This window comes from Budorcas taxicolor, chromosome 11, assembly GCF_023091745.1.
Source record: "Budorcas taxicolor isolate Tak-1 chromosome 11, Takin1.1, whole genome shotgun sequence".
NCBI lineage: Eukaryota > Metazoa > Chordata > Mammalia > Artiodactyla > Bovidae > Budorcas > Budorcas taxicolor.
In genome coordinates, this window is record NC_068920.1 from 30,318,151 (window position 1) to 30,335,516 (window position 17,366).

Here is a 17,366-nt window from a genome sequence, read left to right on the forward strand (position 1 = left end):
ATGGCTAGGGAATCAAAGGAAAGCGCAGTTTTGGATGCCCAGTCTGCAGAGGACCGGACGGGGATCCTGACCGTGAAGGTGGAAAAAGAAGACGCCTCCGTCTTGGCTGCAGAGGGGCGCGCCCCAGGCAGCCCGGCTCCAAGCCCCGAGCACTCCCGCCAGCACTTCCGAGGCTTCCGCTACCCAGAGGCTGAGGGGCCCCGCGAGGCGCTGAGCCGACTTCGGGAGCTCTGCCGACTGTGGCTGCGGCCTGAGACGCACAGCAAGGAGCAGATGCTGGAGCTGTTGGTGCTGGAGCAGTTCCTGACCATCCTGCCGACGGACCTGCAGAGCTTGGTGCGGGAGCAGCATCCGGAGAGCGGGGAGGAGGTGGTGGCGCTCTTGGAGTATCTGGAGAGGCAGCCGGATGGGCCGATGCCGCAGGTAGAACAGGTTTAGTGTCTGCAAGCTGTGGTCCGCTTCTTCCTGAAACCTCAAGATAAGAGTGAGAGGCTTTTCTTTATGATCCAGAAACTCTCCATCTCTTTTGGTACTATAAATCTCTTTGACAGTAAAGTGAAGTCTCTGGACTCCTTCACATAATAGTATTTATTAAATACCTGAAGTAAAACATAAAGAATTAAAAGCAACTCAATTATATTGAAATACAGTTAGCAAAGAAGTAAATGTATGGTAAAGTTATATATGCGCTTTTAAAAATTAATGCACTAAATAGATCAAAGGACAGGCCTAATAACTCTAGTATAATTTCAAAGTGGTGGTGAATATCTTTGATATCATTTACCTGGTTGTAATGTGATGTGAAAACACCTCCAGTTTCAATTGGTGACAGTCTTTTGTACTGTCCATAACACCTTGGTTTGTTGCTTCCACTCATGAGGAGGAAATAATGAATTTTGCTTAGAGTCTAGTAAAAATAATTTTTCCTATTCATATTCATGGAATACTTAGGAGGGAATCTGTGGACCACAAGTTAGAAACCCCTGGGTTCATATTTATTTACATCTTCCTGAATATTGTATAAGACTAAATTCCCTCTGTATTATCTTGTATTCTTGTGTGTTCCTTTCAGCATGTACATAACCAGACCAAAGGCTTCTAATTGGTGACCCAGAGACCACGATTCTTGAGTAGGCATTAGTGCCTCTTAGCCCTGTAATAAGAGAAGAATCACTTCAAGTTTCATCTTCAGGCTTTTCATTTCTTATAGTTGTGGGAAATTCTAAGCTGGACATGAGCTAATGATTGTGACAGTGGCTTGAAAACCCATTAATTACAAATGTCTGGAAGGAAACCTGCATTTAATGAGGACATACCATCACTAGGCCCTGTGTTAGGTGATTTCACACACTGGGATCTTATTTGCTGGTTTGCAAAGCCCCGCAAGCTAGAAATTATTATCCTTTTTTTTAGGATAAGAAAACATATTCGTGTTCTCTGAGAACTTAGCACCAGTTCCCAAAGAGTTTTCACAAAATCACAAATATAAATAATGAGGGAGCACAGGTGGCTCAGAGGTTAAAGCGTCTGCCTGGAATGCGGGGGACCCGGGCTCAATCCCTGGGTTGGGAAGATCCCTTGGAGAAGGAAATGGCAACCCACTCCAGTACTCTTGCCTGGAGAATCCCATGGAGGGTGGAGCCTGGTAGGCTACAGTCCATGGAGTCACAAAGAGTCGGACACAACTGAGCAACTTCACTTTACAGAGTAATGCTAAAGAATGTGGACTCTGGAGTCATTCTGCCTAAGCTGGGTGACCTTGGGCAAGTTGCTTTAACACTGTGCCTCAGTTTCACCATTACAAGAATGCAGGTAATAAAAGTACCTAGCTAAGGTTGTTGCTATCTGCATTAAGTTAATATTCATAAAGCTCTTAGAAATAATGAATAGAAAAGAAATAGAAAACACTGGGAAATAGAAAGTACTAGCACATAGAGAATGTGATAGAAGTGTCTGTATAAATAAATGAATGACTTTTAGGTCCCAGGTGGTGGCCAGGGGCAAGAACTGCTCTGCTACAAGATGGCAATGTTGACACCCATTCAGAGGCCACAAAATATCCAATTCCAGCCAGTGAAGGCTCTGCTCAAGCATGAATCTCTGGGATCCAGTCCAGACAGAGGTGAGTGCTATCTTCTGGGCAGTATGAATTCTACAGACTTGACCCAGTTTCACTTAAGGATCCCCTAAAGGACAGATCTGTGGATAAGTGCTTTATATGCCCATCACAGATCTACTTCTCTTTGAGACTGAGACTAGCAGGGAAATTTCAAACAATAGTGGAAAGCTTTCCTAACCAAACCTGGACATGATAAATAAGACTTTATTAAAATTCGTGTTTGGAAAGAGTTGATTTTTTGTTAGCAACACAGTTATCTCCGTTCATTCAACATATATTTCTGGAGGTTCCCTATGTGGTAGCCAGTGTCAGTGTTGTGCATATCAGGAATAGCCTGGTCCATAGCATAGATTTCTTCCTCCAGTGGAGCTTACATTCTAGTAAGGAGAATAGCAAATAAATTAACAATACACGTTCAGATATTGATGAGTGCTATGAGGAACATAAGACAGAATGTGTACAGCCTGTCAGAATATTCCAGAATTGTAGGACTTGTGCAAATCAAAGAGTGTAAATCTTCAAAACCTGTCACTACAACGGGGTGAAAAATCACTCAGTAGGAAACTGCTATATTTTCCTGAGTGTTTCCCATGTGCTGTGACTATTTGGGCAGATTTCCAAGACAAATAACACTGGGATATGCCAGCCAACATGAAATCTTTATTTCTCAAAAGAGATCCTAGCCTAACCTATTTTCTGCCTCCTGCCAAGTTCACCTTTTATAGGAAAACCTGAAGTTCCCCTTTATTTCTCTTGAATCTGAGCAAGTTCTATATAAGCAGATTCCTATTTCCTTCTTTCTGGGCTCAGCCTAATCTGACTCTTCTTAGTCTTTTATAATAGAACTAAAGAAAAAAGCACTCTAAGCTTCTAAATAAATTTTAGCAAGAACAAATATCCTCTTATCCACTCTTTCCAGAATGTTCAAGATGAAAGACTCTTTAGATGGAATGCTTTGTTTTGCCTTTATGCTGCTTCCATTTCTTACCAAGGATCTGCCCATCAATTCTGTGCCTCTATGGAGCATACCACATCTCTTTAGGTCTAAGGATTTGAGCTGGCCAGGATCAGGAATTTTGGAAAGGCACACATGCTGTATAAACTTCTTTGTGGCAATTTATCTATGCAGTTTTTGAACTTGGATTCCACCGGGGAGAAAGTCTGAATGCCAGGGTAGATCTCATCCAGAGTGCTTTCCTTCTCAGTTCTCCAGGTTCCAAGGCTTGTCCCTGGGGGGCACTGCAGAGAAGATGCCGTGATAGACACCAGCTTCGCCCCAGGGTCCCAGGTGAGCTGGAGCCCCTCTCCCTCCCTGCACCCAGCACCCTTCACTACTGATGGGCTCCCCAGTAGATCTCTTCTCCCCATTCCTCCTCCACCCTCATCTTATATACATCTGGAGTTTGAGTTTTCTCATCTATTCCAAGATTGCTATATGTCATTATTTTGGTGTTCACTTAAGAGGATTTTTCTGTTTCACTCCTAGCTGAGGGATGTCTGTGCTTCTCGGTTCTTCCTACCCCATCTGTTTGGTCAACTCTTTCATCAATAAGATTTTCTTCTTCAAGGGAAATTTAGCAAATACAAACTGAAGATTTTGTTGTGATGGTAATTTGCTTTTTGTTTTTTGTTTTTAAGTATCAAAAGCTGTGCTGCTAGTGAGGAATATAAAGTCATGCTCTGTCCCCTAGGGACCTAAAGGAACACAGAAGGTGTGTGCTTTTAGTCCAAGATACTAAACAGCATTTGCTTAACCTGAATTTTAATTTCTTACCCGGTCTTTCATGTCCTGCTTGAAGACCTTAGTATTTGAGGCTCTGTAGAATCTAGTTTCCCTCACTTAGACCTTGATTTCATTGTATTTTAAAATCATTGCTATAAATAAGCCCCCATCCCTGGTTTGCCAAAGCACATCACATATATTTTGAAAAGTTTAGATATGGTTCCACTCCTTTCACTGCATTGGTCCTTATTTTCCAAACCTTTCACTTTCTGAACTTTTTAGATATTTATGTGAAAGTACTTATTGTAATGTGTGTATTTCTTTCCTTGAATGGTTATTTTTTTATGAAGATGTTATTAGAGACAGGGTTAAGTAGGCATAAGTGTACCATACTTGTTTTTTTTTATAAATAGCCCATGTAAAGGGAACGTTCCTTCATTACATGTACCCAGTTGTTTTTTTTTTTTTTTTTAATTGTTACTGGAGCATAGTTGACTTATAATATGTTAGTTTCAGGTATACAGCAAAGTGAATCAGTTATACATATACATATATCCACTCTTTTTAAAAAATTAATTTATGTTTTGGCTGCACCACACAGCATATGGGACCTTAGTTCCCTGATCAGGGGTCAAACCTACATCCCTCTGCAGTGGAAGTGTAGAGTCTCAACCACTGGACCATCAAGGAAATCCCACTCCACTCTTTTTAGATTCTTTTCCCATATAAGCCATTACAGAGTATTGAGTAGAGTTCCCTATGCTATAAAGTAGGTCCTTACTAGTTATCTATTTTATATGTAGTAGTATGTATATGTCGAAGAAGCAATGGCACCCCACTCCAGTACTCTTGCCTGGAAAATCCCATGGTCGGAGGAGCCTGGTGGGCTGCAGTCCATGGGGTCGCTAGGAGTCAGACACAACTGAGCGACTTCACTTTCACTTTTCACTTTCATGCATTGGAGAAGGAAATGGCAACCCACTCCAATGTTCTTGCCTGGAGAATCCCAGGGACAGGGGAGCCTGGTGGGCTACCATCTATGGGGTTGCACAGAGTCGGACACAACTGAAGCGACTTAGCAGCAGCAGTGGCAGCAGTATGTATATGTCAATCCCAATCTTCCAATTTATCCTTTCCTACCTCTTATCCCCGAGTAATTGTAAGTTTGTTTTCTACATCTGTAATTCTATTTCTGATAAGTTCATTTGTACCCTTATTTTAGATTCCACATATAAGCAACATTATATGATGTTTGTCTTTTCTGTTTGACTAACTTGTACTCAGTATGACTGCTTGGGGAGTGATTTTGGGCAAGTAGAACTAAGTGGGATTACCTATTGTTTTAGGGGCCATTTAAAATGGAAGATGTGGCACTGACTGTTTCCCCTGGATGGACACAGCTGGATTCATCTCAGGTGAACTTGTATGGAGATAAAAGGCAGGAGAACCGTGGCAGCCTGACCTCCTTGGGTAAGACTGATGGGCATTGATTTCTTCTAAGATCTCCTGGCTTCCTTTGTATATTAGCATTTGCTAGGCTATTAGAAGCTGTTTGAGTTATGTTTAGCATTAGAACCACCATATCTGAATCCCAACTACTAACTGGCTATGTGACTAGTTTATTAATCCTTCTGAGTCTTGCTTTTTCTTAAAAAAAAAAAAAAAAAAAAAAAAAATATATATATATATATATATATATATATATATATAAATATTTGGCTGTGCCTAGTCTTTGTTGTGGCATGTGGGATCCTTAGTTGCCGCATGTGAAGTCTTTAGTTGCAGCATGGGAACTCTTAGGGCATGTGGGATCTAGTTCCCTGACCAGAGACTCAACCCAGGCCCCCAGCATTGGGAGCACGGGCCGTTAGCCACTGAACCACTAGGGAAGTCCATGAGCCTTGCTTTTTTATCTGTACTGCCAGTGTTCTTGTCATTTTAGGTGGGATGAAGTAGGTACAGCCTCTAGTTTAGATGTAGCTCATAGTAGATGCTCAGTAAATGCTGATTTCTTCCCCTTCCCTTCCTGTTGGTAGCCCTGACAGGAGAGGAAAGCTGAGGGGTCTCTTCAGGAACTGGACCATGGAACCATAGGGCGAGCGCTAGAAGTGATCTAGAGACTGACTGCAGAGCCTGGCCTTAGAGATGAGGATGTGGTGCAGAGACACACAAGATCGCCTGGCTTGTTTGAGTTCACACAGCTCATTGGCAGCACAGTAGGGGCTCCAACTCAGATCTCCCAGCACTGATGCCAGTTTTACTTGGTGGACCCTGCCTCTGCCTGGGTTCCAGCCGGAAATGACCACACCCTTCAGTGGTCCCTGAATTCTGAGTTCCTGCTTTCCCTGTTTCTCACAGAACATTTCAGAAATTCTTTTACTTGCCTTGTTTACTCACCCCCTGCTCAGCCCTTTTAGTGTCTAATACCAAGAACATGGCCCTGCCTTACTTTCATGGCCCTTCTTACTTTACAGAATTTAGAGCCTCTGTGTGTATCCCCAGCACAGTCTTCAGTATTTCTCACCACCTTCCCTCCAGTCTCTCCTTTCCCAGGTTGAACCCTTCTTCCAACAGCCCCATTCTCATTCTCAGGTCTCCCTCCCCCCAAGCATCCCTGTTCTCCTCCTTTATTCCCATCTGTATTCTAATACTTACATCCTCATCCTTGCCGTATCCAGACCTCTGTAATTCTTGCCTCCCTGGGACTCATCACAGAGCTTTCCTCTGTGGCAGGACATAACTGACAGTTGCTGGCCGTTTGTTGTTCAGGTGGTGTGGTGCAACCGAAGATCAGAGAGCTGCCTCCAGATGAGGATCATCCAGCACAGGAGCCTGGGCAGATACCACGCCACCTGGGTGAAGCCACTGGCCAGATTCCTGCTTGTGCAGAAGCTGGTGAACAGGAGGGCAGGTTACAAAGAAAGCAGAAAACTGCCGCAGGAAACAGGCGGCACTATTGCCATGAATGTGGAAAGACTTTTGCTCAGAGTTCAGGCCTGACCAAGCACAGGAGAATCCACACTGGGGAGAAACCCTATGAATGTGAGGACTGTGGCAAGACCTTCATCGGAAGCTCTGCTCTCGTCATTCATCAGAGAGTTCACACTGGTGAGAAGCCATATGAATGTGAAGAATGTGGCAAGGTCTTCAGTCACAGTTCAAACCTTATCAAACACCAGAGAACTCACACTGGGGAGAAGCCCTACGAGTGTGATGACTGTGGGAAAACATTTAGCCAGAGCTGCAGCCTCCTTGAACATCACAAAATCCATACCGGGGAGAAGCCCTACCAGTGCAACATGTGTGGTAAAGCCTTTAGGCGGAATTCACATCTTCTGAGACATCAGAGGATCCACGGCAATAAAAACCTTCAGAATCCTGACCCTGGACAGAGCTGGGAGAGTCAGGGGCGGAAGGAAAGCCAGTGGGAAAATGTTGAGGCTGCTATGTCTTATAAATGTAATGAATGTGAGAGAAGTTTCACTAGGAATAGAAGCCTTATTGAGCATCAAAAAATCCACACGGGTGAGAAACCCTTTCAGTGTGATACATGTGGAAAAGGCTTCACCCGAACTTCATACCTTATTCAACATCAGAGAAGCCACGTTGGGAAAAAAATTCTATCTCCGTGACCCATGTCTTACATGCCAGAGTTGATGTTCCTTCCTCACTGAACTGAAGCCACCCTGGAACCCTTGCTGACTGGAAAACTGAGCTGAGCTTTATTTCCCACCACGTATCATCAGGTGTTTGTTAGAAAATAGAGTCTGAGATGAATTATCTTCTACAACCTAGAAGGTGATTGAAAAAAAAAAAACTTGTTTGATAGGAAGCTATGGAAACATTGTCTGGAAGAGGTTGGGCCTGAAATAGTTCTCACCTTTTAGACTTAAATGGGCTTCCAGGCTGTCTAATTAATCACTCTCAGCCAGCATTTTATGATGTCTCTGGGTGGATGGCTCTCTGATTTGGGTGGCTGGCTCTCTGATTTGGGTGGCTGGTGTTCTGACTGTTCATTTTGCGTATAATTAATCCCTCACCTGTTGGTTGGATCAGTGATGTCTTATCCCCACCCCACTGTGCCTTGTATACAGGTGCTATAAACATTTATTAAATATACCAGTGAAACGACCTTCATAGCTCTGAAAATCTAATGTCTGCATTGCTGATGACTTTTTAAGGCCACTTGTGCTTGTCTAATTCTCTGAGGGTCTAGATTCTGGGTCAATCTAGTATATTTATTGCCAAGTACATAAGACTGTCAGAGTTGGGGTAGTGTGTGTGTGTGTTAGTTGCTCAGTCATGTCCAACTCTGCGACACCATGGACTGTAGCCTGCCAGGCACTGCTGCCCAAGGGATTCTCCAGGCAAGAATACTGGAGTGGGTTGCCATTCCCTTCTCCAGGGGATCTTGCCAACCAAGGGATCAAACCTGGGTCTTCTGTATTGCCGGCAGATTCTTTACCGTCTGAGAGTTGAGGTAGAGGAATCCATATTTCTTCACCAGCATAGGAGTTATAGTAAGAATGCCTTAAACAGCTTCTTTATCATTAAGACATTGTGAGACTGTTGCATCCAAACAACTTCAGTCTGTAGTCAGCGTTAACGATATTAGTTCATATTAATTGTGCTATTCTTTAGGGAAAACCTTTCACATTCAGGTAAATAAAAAACAATTGATCAAGTCAGATCAAAATGGTTATGTATCTTGATATAAATAAATCCTATGATGCTCAACAGCTTGTTTCTCACTTTTTGGTTATCTTGGACCTAACCAAGTGCCAAGACACCATTGATATCCCTCTCTCCCAACTTAGAGCCCACGATGCATCAAGACTTATGCCAGCTAGGCTTAAACTTCTTCCAGGCTAGAGGATTCACACCAGATATTTATAACAAGTATCATTCATGTTTTCAAAACTGCCCTGTGGTTGGGGAGAGGAAGATTGGGTCAGAGGCAGCCAACGATGATAGAGACCTGAATATGGGTGGTAGGAGAAAATGTATCTTTTTGGAAACACATTGGGAGTCCTGGGATCTGACAGAAATGATTCCATAAAGTCCAAAGTATCAACCTGTGAAGTCAAGACTGTCAATAAGAATTTCTTGGTATCTCCTATTTTCACTCAGATCACCTTCTGTGAAGCTCTTCAAAGACCAATACCATCTTCATAGGTGTGAGTGCCCTCTCCCCAGCTTCCAGCTTTACCAGATTATGCCAAGAATGGATTCTGCTTTGATGAAATCCTGGACCAGTTTTGTTCAGTCACCAGCAGAACGTTTTCTGTTCTCCAGTCCCTTGCTGGATTCCTGCGCTGAAGAACCCCAGGCTGACTAGGGACTTTGTAAACTGTAGGCCTCTCCCACTATCACTTCCCTTGGGTCTTTCATTGCCTTCATTATTCCCTCATTGGAGTATAATTTAAAACTAGTTTTTAAGAACCTGCAGACTTTCTCCAGTTAACCTTTTAAGCCTGTAAAAATTTCCTTTTATATTAACTGTATTTTGGGTACCTCCATAAAGCTTACCATTTCCTCTTCTCTCCTTACCTTTATTTTTCCTAAATGTTTGTTAATAGCCCTGATCTTAAACACTGTTCTTTTTTTTTTTTTTCCCCCCTGGTATTTGTTTCTTATGTCATGTGAAGAGATATACATGAGAACCTTTTACAAACCAGAAAGCATTATGCACTTACTCAATAAGTATTATCTATTGAGATTAACAAAGGACCACTGTGCCTCCTTTCACTCTTTCTGCTCCTAAGCTAAAAATCTTCTCCATGGAGGAGGGGAGGATTGTAGAAAAATAATTTTCAGTGCCTCCTGTGCCTGACAATGAAGGGGATAAAGCATAGACACACACATGCATACATACTTGGGCTTAGACTTTCAGTGTAATAACATTGATAAGACTTGCACATAAAAATAAGACAGTGCCAGAGTTGGGACTCCATGCTTCCACTGCTAGGTGCATGGGTTCAATCCCTGGCCGGGGACTTAAGATCCTGCATGCCATGCAGTACAGCCAAAAAAAAAAAAAAAAGTTTTTTAAATAAGGCAATATCCTGATCAGTGACTTGTGAATGATGAACTGAATACTGTGAAAGTTCCGAGGAGAGAAATGTTACTTCTGCTGTGTGCTATTTTTATTATATTGACAGGCTGATATATTAGCTGCAGAGACTAAAGGAGTTATCAGATTTAGTAACTAAGGCAAGTTTGAAGAAGTAGTGCATTGTAAGGGCCTTCAGTGCCAGAGCAAGGGGTTGAAATTTTATTCAGTAACACTGACATTTTTATGATAAAAATATTTAGGAAGCTGTCTGGCACTATTGTATGATTTCAGATTAAAAAATTATTTTTCTGATAGGCTTTTGGACACCCCACTTTCATATATAACAGGTGTGTGTTTATAAGTAAGTGAATTATAAAATGGGTTTTAACTCTAGCCTATTTAAAAGGATGGTCAAAAAATTATTTTCAGATGAAAATTAGACCCAGTAAAAGAAGCTACGTAGTTAAGATATAGTCAGTATATAAAGTGAAATAAAATATCACTTTTCATGTTTTTAAAAGTTGTTTCTAGGAATTTTAGTGTCAGCTGGCCATTCACTTCTCCAGCTGAAGCAATGCTGAAATCTACCATTTTATTTTTCCTTCCATTTCATAAATAAGTAACTAATTATAACTAATTTTTTTAACTTGGGTAAAATGAGTAGTTACAATGAAAAAAGATTTTTTATGAATAGCCCTCCTAGATATGTTCTTATTTTTTAAATGGATTTACTTGGCTGGACCAAGTCTTAGTTGTGGCATGTGGGATCTTGTTCCCTGACCAGGGATTAAAGCTGGGCCCCCTGCATCGGGAGCTTGGCATCTTAGCCACCGGACCACCAGTGAAGTCCCCTAGACGTGGTCTTAATTTTGGTAAATATGTGTGCAATCCTACAAAAGATTCTATTTCTCTGCCTTCTTTAAAGGAAAAAATAAATAGAGTGCCAGCTTACCTCACAGAATTGCGAGGATCTATCCTACAAAAAAGAAGTGCTGGGTAAATAATCTGAAAATATTAACATTGACAGAGAAATGGAGATTAAATGCTCTGTTAGCTGAAACCTCTATATATTGGAATGACAATTGTTTAATAGTAAAGGCTGTCTAAAAACACTAGTATATAACAGTGTTGATTTTATCTTGTAATGATGTCCCAAGTCATCTGTGTGGTTGCATCTCAGTTATTCATATGAGAACTTTAACCACTCGGTAAACTTAATTTACCTACATTTCTCCAAACACACTTTTTAGTCTGTGTTTTGTTATTCCTCATGATAGTTAAAATTGGGTCTGATGGATTCAAATGAGGAAACTTTTTTTTGGTCAGCTCTGTAGATGTGGTACCTATTTTGAATGTTTCAAGTGAAGTTGCTACTACGGAAATACTTGGGGATGATTATTTTCCTGTGAATTTTTTTGTTAGCATATTATTTTTAGAAATATCCTTTATTTCTGTGTCTACCCACATTTCTCACTTTATCTACGGCATTAGCAATTCCTTTTTGTTTACTGCATCAACCGAGACCTTGGAATTTCAGCACAGCAAGCATTCCTGGTCTCTTTTCCCAATTAATGACTGAACATTATGATATATTCTTGCCTGTTCCATGTATTTTGTTTATTAGGAATTGAGTTGTCATCCAAAAGCCTATGCACAACTTTCTAAATTCCTGTTTTTATTCTAATTTATAAGCTACTTCAAATTTTTGAGGGTCTAAAAAAAAATCTGAGCAATCCTAATGTAACTTATTTGTATAAAATAATAAATCATGTGATTATTCCTTTTGTCTCAGTGAATTCTTAAACAGCTAAAACACTGCATAATTTCCAGGCTGTTAGAAAATAATTATACTTTCAGATATTAACTAAAGTGTTAAAACTTTGAACCATTTCCTTCCCTCTGTTCTCCAATTCTGCCCATCAGCATTGGGAGTCTGGGAAATGGAATTTGTAGCCTTTCTGATGCACTACAGTTCAGGGTATAGGACTGGTGTGGCAAAAGTGAAAGTTGCTCATTCCTGTCCAACTCTTTGCGACCCCATGGACTATATGGTCCATGGAATTCTCCAGGCCAGAATACTGGAGTGGGTGGCCTTTCCCTTCTCCAGGGGATCTTCCCAACCCAGGGATCCAACCCAGGTCTCCCACATTGTGGATGGATTCTTTACCAGCTGAACCACAAGGGAAACCTGGACTGGTGTGAGGCTGAGACATATTTGCTTACAGATAATCTATAAAATTACCTTATCCATTGTGATATGTATGGTGAAATACATGTGACCATTCATTTATAATACTCCCTCCTATTTGCCAGTTTCTAAGGAAGCATAGAGTCCCTTGGACTGCAAGGAAATCAAACCAGTTAATCCTAAAGGAAACCAGTCCTGAATATTCATTGGAAGGGACGGATGCTGAGGCTGAAACTCCAATACTTTGGCCACCTGATGCAAAGAACTGAATCCTTGGAAAAGACCCTGATGCTGGGAATGATTAAAGGTGGGAGGAGAAGGGGATGACAGAGAATGAGATGGCTGGATAGCATCATGGAATTGATGGACATGAGTTTGAGCAAGCTCCAGGAGTTGGTGAAGGACAGGGAAGCCTTGCATGCTGCAGTCCATGGGGTCACAAAGAGTTGGACACAACTGAGCCACTGAACTGAAGGAAGCATATTTTATGGCAGAGCACCATGCCAGTCCTTATTCCCTAAAATCACATTACTAAAATTCTACTTGGATCAAATGACCTAGCTTGGTTATGTTTACTTTCTCCATTTTATGCGTTGACCCTAGCATCAGGAAAACACCATTGCTAAGTTCTATCAGCAATAGCCACAGGACTGGAAAAGGTAGTTTTCATTCCAATCCCAAAGAAAGGCAATGCCAAAGAATGCTCAAACTACCGCACAATTGCACTCATCTCACACGCTAGTAAAGTAATGCTCAAAATTCTCCAAGCCAGGCTTCAGCAATACGTGAACCGTGAACTTCCAGATGTTCAAGCTGGTTTTAGAAAAGGCAGAGGAACCAGAGATCAAATTGCCAACACCCACTGGATCATGGAAAAAGCAAGTGAGTTCCAGAAAAATATCTATTTCTGCTTTATTGACCATGCCAAAGCCTTTGACTGTGTGGATCACAATAAAGTGTGGACAATTCTGAAAGAGATGGGAATACCAGACCACCTGACCTGCCTCTTGAGAAACCTATATGCAGGTCAGGAAGCAACAGTTAGAACTGGACATGGAACAACAGACTGGTTCCAAATAGGAAAAGGAGAACGTCAAAGCTGTATATTGTCACCCTGCTTATTTAACTTCTATGCAGAGTACATCATGAGAAACACTGAGATGGAAGAAGCACAAGCTGGAATCAAGATTGCCAGGAGAAATATCAATCACCTCAGATATGCAGATGACACCACCCTTATGGCAGAAAGTGAAGAGGAACTAAAAAGCCTCTTGATGAAAGTGAAAGAGGAGAGTGAAAAAGTTGGCTTAAAGCTCAACATTCAGAAAACAAAGATCATGGCATCTGGTCCCATCACTTCATGGGAAATAGATGGGGAAACAGTGGAAACAGTGTCAGACTTTATTTTCGGGGGCTCCAAAATCACTGCAGATGGTGACTGCAGCCATGAAATTAAAAGAGGCTTCCTCCTTGGAAGGAAAGTGATGACCAACCTAGATAGTATATTCAAAAGCTGAGATATTACTTTGCCAACAAATGTCCGTCTAGCCAAGGCTATGGTTTTTCCAGTGGTCATGTATGGATGTGAGGGTTGGACTGTGAAGATAGCTGAGCGCCAAAGAATTGATGCTTTTGAACTGTGGTGTTGGAGAAGACTCTTGAGAGTCCCTTGGACTGCAAGGAGATCCAACCAGTCCATCCTAAAGGAGATCAGTCCTGGGTGTTCATTGGAAGGACTGATGCTGAAGTTGAAACTCCAATACTTTGGCCACCTCAGGCGAAGAGTTGACTCATTGGAAAAGACCCTGATGCTGGGAGGGGTTGGGGACAGGAGGAGAAGGGGATGAGAGAGGATGAGATGGCTGGATGGCATCACCGACTCGATGGACATGAGTTTGAGTGAACTCTGGGAGTTGGTGATGGACAGGGAGGCCTGGTGTGCTGTGATTCATGGGGTCGCAAAGAGTCGGAAACGACTGAGCTACTGAACTGAACTGAAGTTCTGTCTTAGCTTTCCTGTCACATTCCAAGTCTGCTAATTGAGCAGGTCAACTTAACTATAGAGAACCAAAATGAAGGTAGTGTCTATACACATTTTAAGATCGGGGGAAACAATCTTTAGCATGAAATATTTGCCATTTTAGAGAGCAAACAAAGTGTATGCAGAGCGTGATTCCCCATCACAGTTTCTGAAGAGATCATCTAGGTAAAGAGACAATCTGGACTAAGTTGGATGCTTCCCTGTGTTTCTGTGAATTTAAGAATACAAATCATAACTCCAGTCTTCACTTAACTCAGGCCGATCTCAAATTTTTATTTTAAAATAAGTTCTGGGGTTTGCTTCCAAGTGGGACTTGGTAGTCATTAAAAAACCTATCTCTGCTATGAAAATAGTGGACGAGGTCCTTCTTAAGAGGTAAACAAGAGGAGTGGGAGAAGTGGGGAACCTTCACTAAGGGGTAAAGATAAAGAGAGCCGGAGTGAGACTGGTAGAAGAGAATGGTGTCAAGATGCTTAAAGGCAAATAACCAGGTAAAGAACGGAGTGATTTAACAGTAGAGGGATTCACTGATGGCGAATTCCTCTTCTAAATATTCTCACGGGGCTCAACTTGGGGAATGTAAATCCCCAAAACAGGTGCTGCCACGCCCTCTTTATCTGCTCTCCAGAAGAGCCCTCCTAGCAGCCTCACCTAAAAAGGGACCTTACAGCCCACACGCGGATTAAGATCTTCGCCTGGCAACCGCCGGAAGCGGAAGTCGTGCACTGAACCGTTGCTAGTGCGCCTGCGGGAGCGAAAACTGCCGGCCAGTCAGGATCCCTGTTGTAACCACCGGTGTGAAAGACCGGCCCATGGCGCCAGTGTCCCAGTCCAGCTATCCAGAGGACACCCTGGGCTCTGGGAGACAGCGACGCAGCTCGTCCGAGAGCCCGCCATCCGCGCAGGCCAGACACTCCCCTTGGGTCAGCCGTACTCACTCCCGTGACCGCGAAGGCCTCAGGCCTTCGTGGAGTGGGTCGGGTGTTGGAGCTTCTTACCCCTTTATCCGCCCTGAGTCTCGAAAGCGGCCCCCCGGGCTCCGCAACTATGACTTCTCATCCTCTTCTTTCTCCTGTGGAGGGTACCGTTACCATCAACACCACTATGTGGGCGACAGGCAGTGGGTGGAGGACTGTGAGAAAGAGAAGGAGGAGAGCTATCGCCAGAGGCGGCTGAAAGAGAGAGAAAGGATTGGGGAGTTGGGAGCTCCTGAGGTATGGGGGCTGTCTCCAAAGTTTCCTGAGCCAGATTCTGATGAACACACCCCGGTTGAGGATGAAGCGGTAAAGACCAAGACGAGCAGCAGTTCAGATACCAGCTCTGAAGAAAAAAGGAAAAAGGCCAGTCGTTCAAAAAATAAAAAGAAAAGAAAGAAAAAGTCCAAAAGAAAACATAGGACATATTCTGATAATAGTGACAGTGATTCGGACTCCGACACTAATTCCAGCTCTAATGATAAAAAGAGAGCAAAAAAAGGCAAGAAGGAAAAGAAACGCAGAGCTAAAAAGCCCAAGAAAAAGAAGACTAAGAAGACTAAAAAAGAATCCAATGACTCAAGCTGTGAGGATTCAGAAGAGGAGTTGCCAGAAGACATCTGGATTGAGCAGTCAAAGATTGCAGATAACATGGATCTAATAGGTCCAGAGGCACCTATTATACACACCTCTCAAGATGAGAAGCCTTTGAACTATGGCCATGCTCTGCTTCCAGGTGAAGGTGCAGCTATGGCTGAGTATGTAAAAGCCGGAAAGCGTATCCCACGAAGAGGTGAAATTGGGTTGACAAGTGAAGAGATTGCTTCTTTTGAATGCTCGGGTTATGTTATGAGTGGTAGCAGGCATCGCAGAATGGAGGCTGTGCGCCTGCGTAAAGAGAATCAGATCTATAGTGCTGATGAGAAGAGAGCCCTTGCCTCCTTTAACCAAGAAGAGAGACGGAAGAGAGAGAATAAAATCCTAACTAGTTTCCGAGAGATGGTGTACCGAAAAACAAAAGGGAAAGATGATAAATAAGGACTTTTGTTCCATAGCAGGACTTTCAACAATTTTAAATGACCAAAATTAAAAGGCTTTATGGTGCTACTGTACCAACTGTAAGTTCCTTAAGAAAAAGCTGCTTTGTGAGATTTAACAATATATTTTGTTAATTTTAACTGTAAAAGTAATATGTATACGTGTTTTTAAAAATATTCAAACACTATAGGAGGAGAGTCAGTAGAATGTGAGTCTTCTACCCCCCTCCCTAATCCTTCCCTCCTAAGAAATCTCTTTTTGACATTTTCTTTATCTATCCATGAATCCTGTTTATGTAAAAGCATGTTTATTGCAGGATAAAAGTTGGAGCTATTAACCTAAAAGGTTGTTGTTTTCCCTGTTGCTTCCTCATGGAGCCATTCATTTACCCAAGGAAAACCAGGAGAACCCCGGAAAAAAAACAAAGGATTCAATTGAGTGTATACTTCTGGTTTGCATTTAAGAGTTAAAAGTTAGTTTTATTGGCTCATTTTCCTCTTCTAGCTTGTTTCCCTTAAATAATAGGCTGCCAAAGCTCCTGAGTTTGGTTATGTATTTCCTGGTCCACGTATGAAGAGAGAAGGAAAATTTTTGTCTTGGCATTCCAAATAAGACTACTGAGACTCAGCCTAATTAGATTAGCTTAGGTCACATGCTTCCCCCAAACCTCCCCTCCTGCCTTCCCCCCACCCCCCGCCACCACCTGCTTCCGGATATATCATTGCTGCGGAAATAGAATGACTCACTCCTGATCTGCCGAGTTGCTCACCTTATGGGCTATGTGGGCAAGGAATGGATACCTGAGTATCCATATTAGAGTAATGTTAGGAAGGCAGGGGTAGGCAACCAACAGGTGCCGACTACAGTGCTGAATGACTTGAAAAAAAAATATATATATATATATAGTACATGCACTGAAAGCCAATATTACCTTGAAAAACTCGGCTATGACTATCAGAAGCCAAGGACCTGATTGAAAGACTCCTAGGGTTTACCCATAAAAATAGACATTAAAAAGATAACGATCCAGAGTTGTTGGGTATTCCAATGAGTAGATTAGGTGCCAGCTAGATGAGGAAAAAGAGCAAAAGGAGGAGGTATAAAGAAACGGTTGGTAGAGCTCATGAAAAGATCAGATCAGGAAGGACCACGTGGACAAGAGAGTTAACGTGGAGAGACTGGGTAGCACCAGTGCTGAGAAGACATTTACAGTGAGCTCCACTTGTGG

General features: G+C 42.4%; 2 protein-coding genes across 2 annotated transcripts; both read left to right on the forward strand.

Annotated features, from left to right (window-relative positions):
• On the forward strand, window positions 1-7,474 carry LOC128055555 (zinc finger protein with KRAB and SCAN domains 4-like). Its single transcript, XM_052648167.1, has 5 exons — window positions 1-423; window positions 1,981-2,122; window positions 3,325-3,407; window positions 5,189-5,312; window positions 6,612-7,474. Exons 1-5 carry the CDS (start codon window positions 1-3, stop codon window positions 7,472-7,474), a joined length of 1,635 nt encoding a protein of 544 aa, XP_052504127.1.
• Window positions 7,475-14,938: 7,464 nt separating this feature from the next.
• NKAPL (NFKB activating protein like) lies at window positions 14,939-16,138 on the forward strand. Its single transcript, XM_052648025.1, has one exon. The coding sequence runs from the start codon at window positions 14,939-14,941 to the stop codon at window positions 16,136-16,138; it is 1,200 nt and encodes a 399-aa protein (XP_052503985.1).
• The last annotated feature ends 1,228 nt before the right edge of the window (window positions 16,139-17,366 follow it).

What these genes read in the sequence shown, in the direction of transcription:
- NKAPL (XM_052648025.1), top strand. Translation starts at nt 14,939, where the DNA reads ATGGCGCCAGTGTCCCAGTCCAGCTATCCAGAGGACACCCTGGGCTCT.
- LOC128055555 (XM_052648167.1), top strand. Translation starts at nt 1, where the DNA reads ATGGCTAGGGAATCAAAGGAAAGCGCAGTTTTGGATGCCCAGTCTGCA. An exon ending in CGGATGGGCCGATGCCGCAG is followed by an intron (nt 424 to 1,980) that starts GTAGAACAGGTT and finishes AATGACTTTTAG; the next exon opens with GTCCCAGGTGGTGGCCAGGG. An exon ending in GGGATCCAGTCCAGACAGAG is followed by an intron (nt 2,123 to 3,324) that starts GTGAGTGCTATC and finishes TTTCCTTCTCAG; the next exon opens with TTCTCCAGGTTCCAAGGCTT.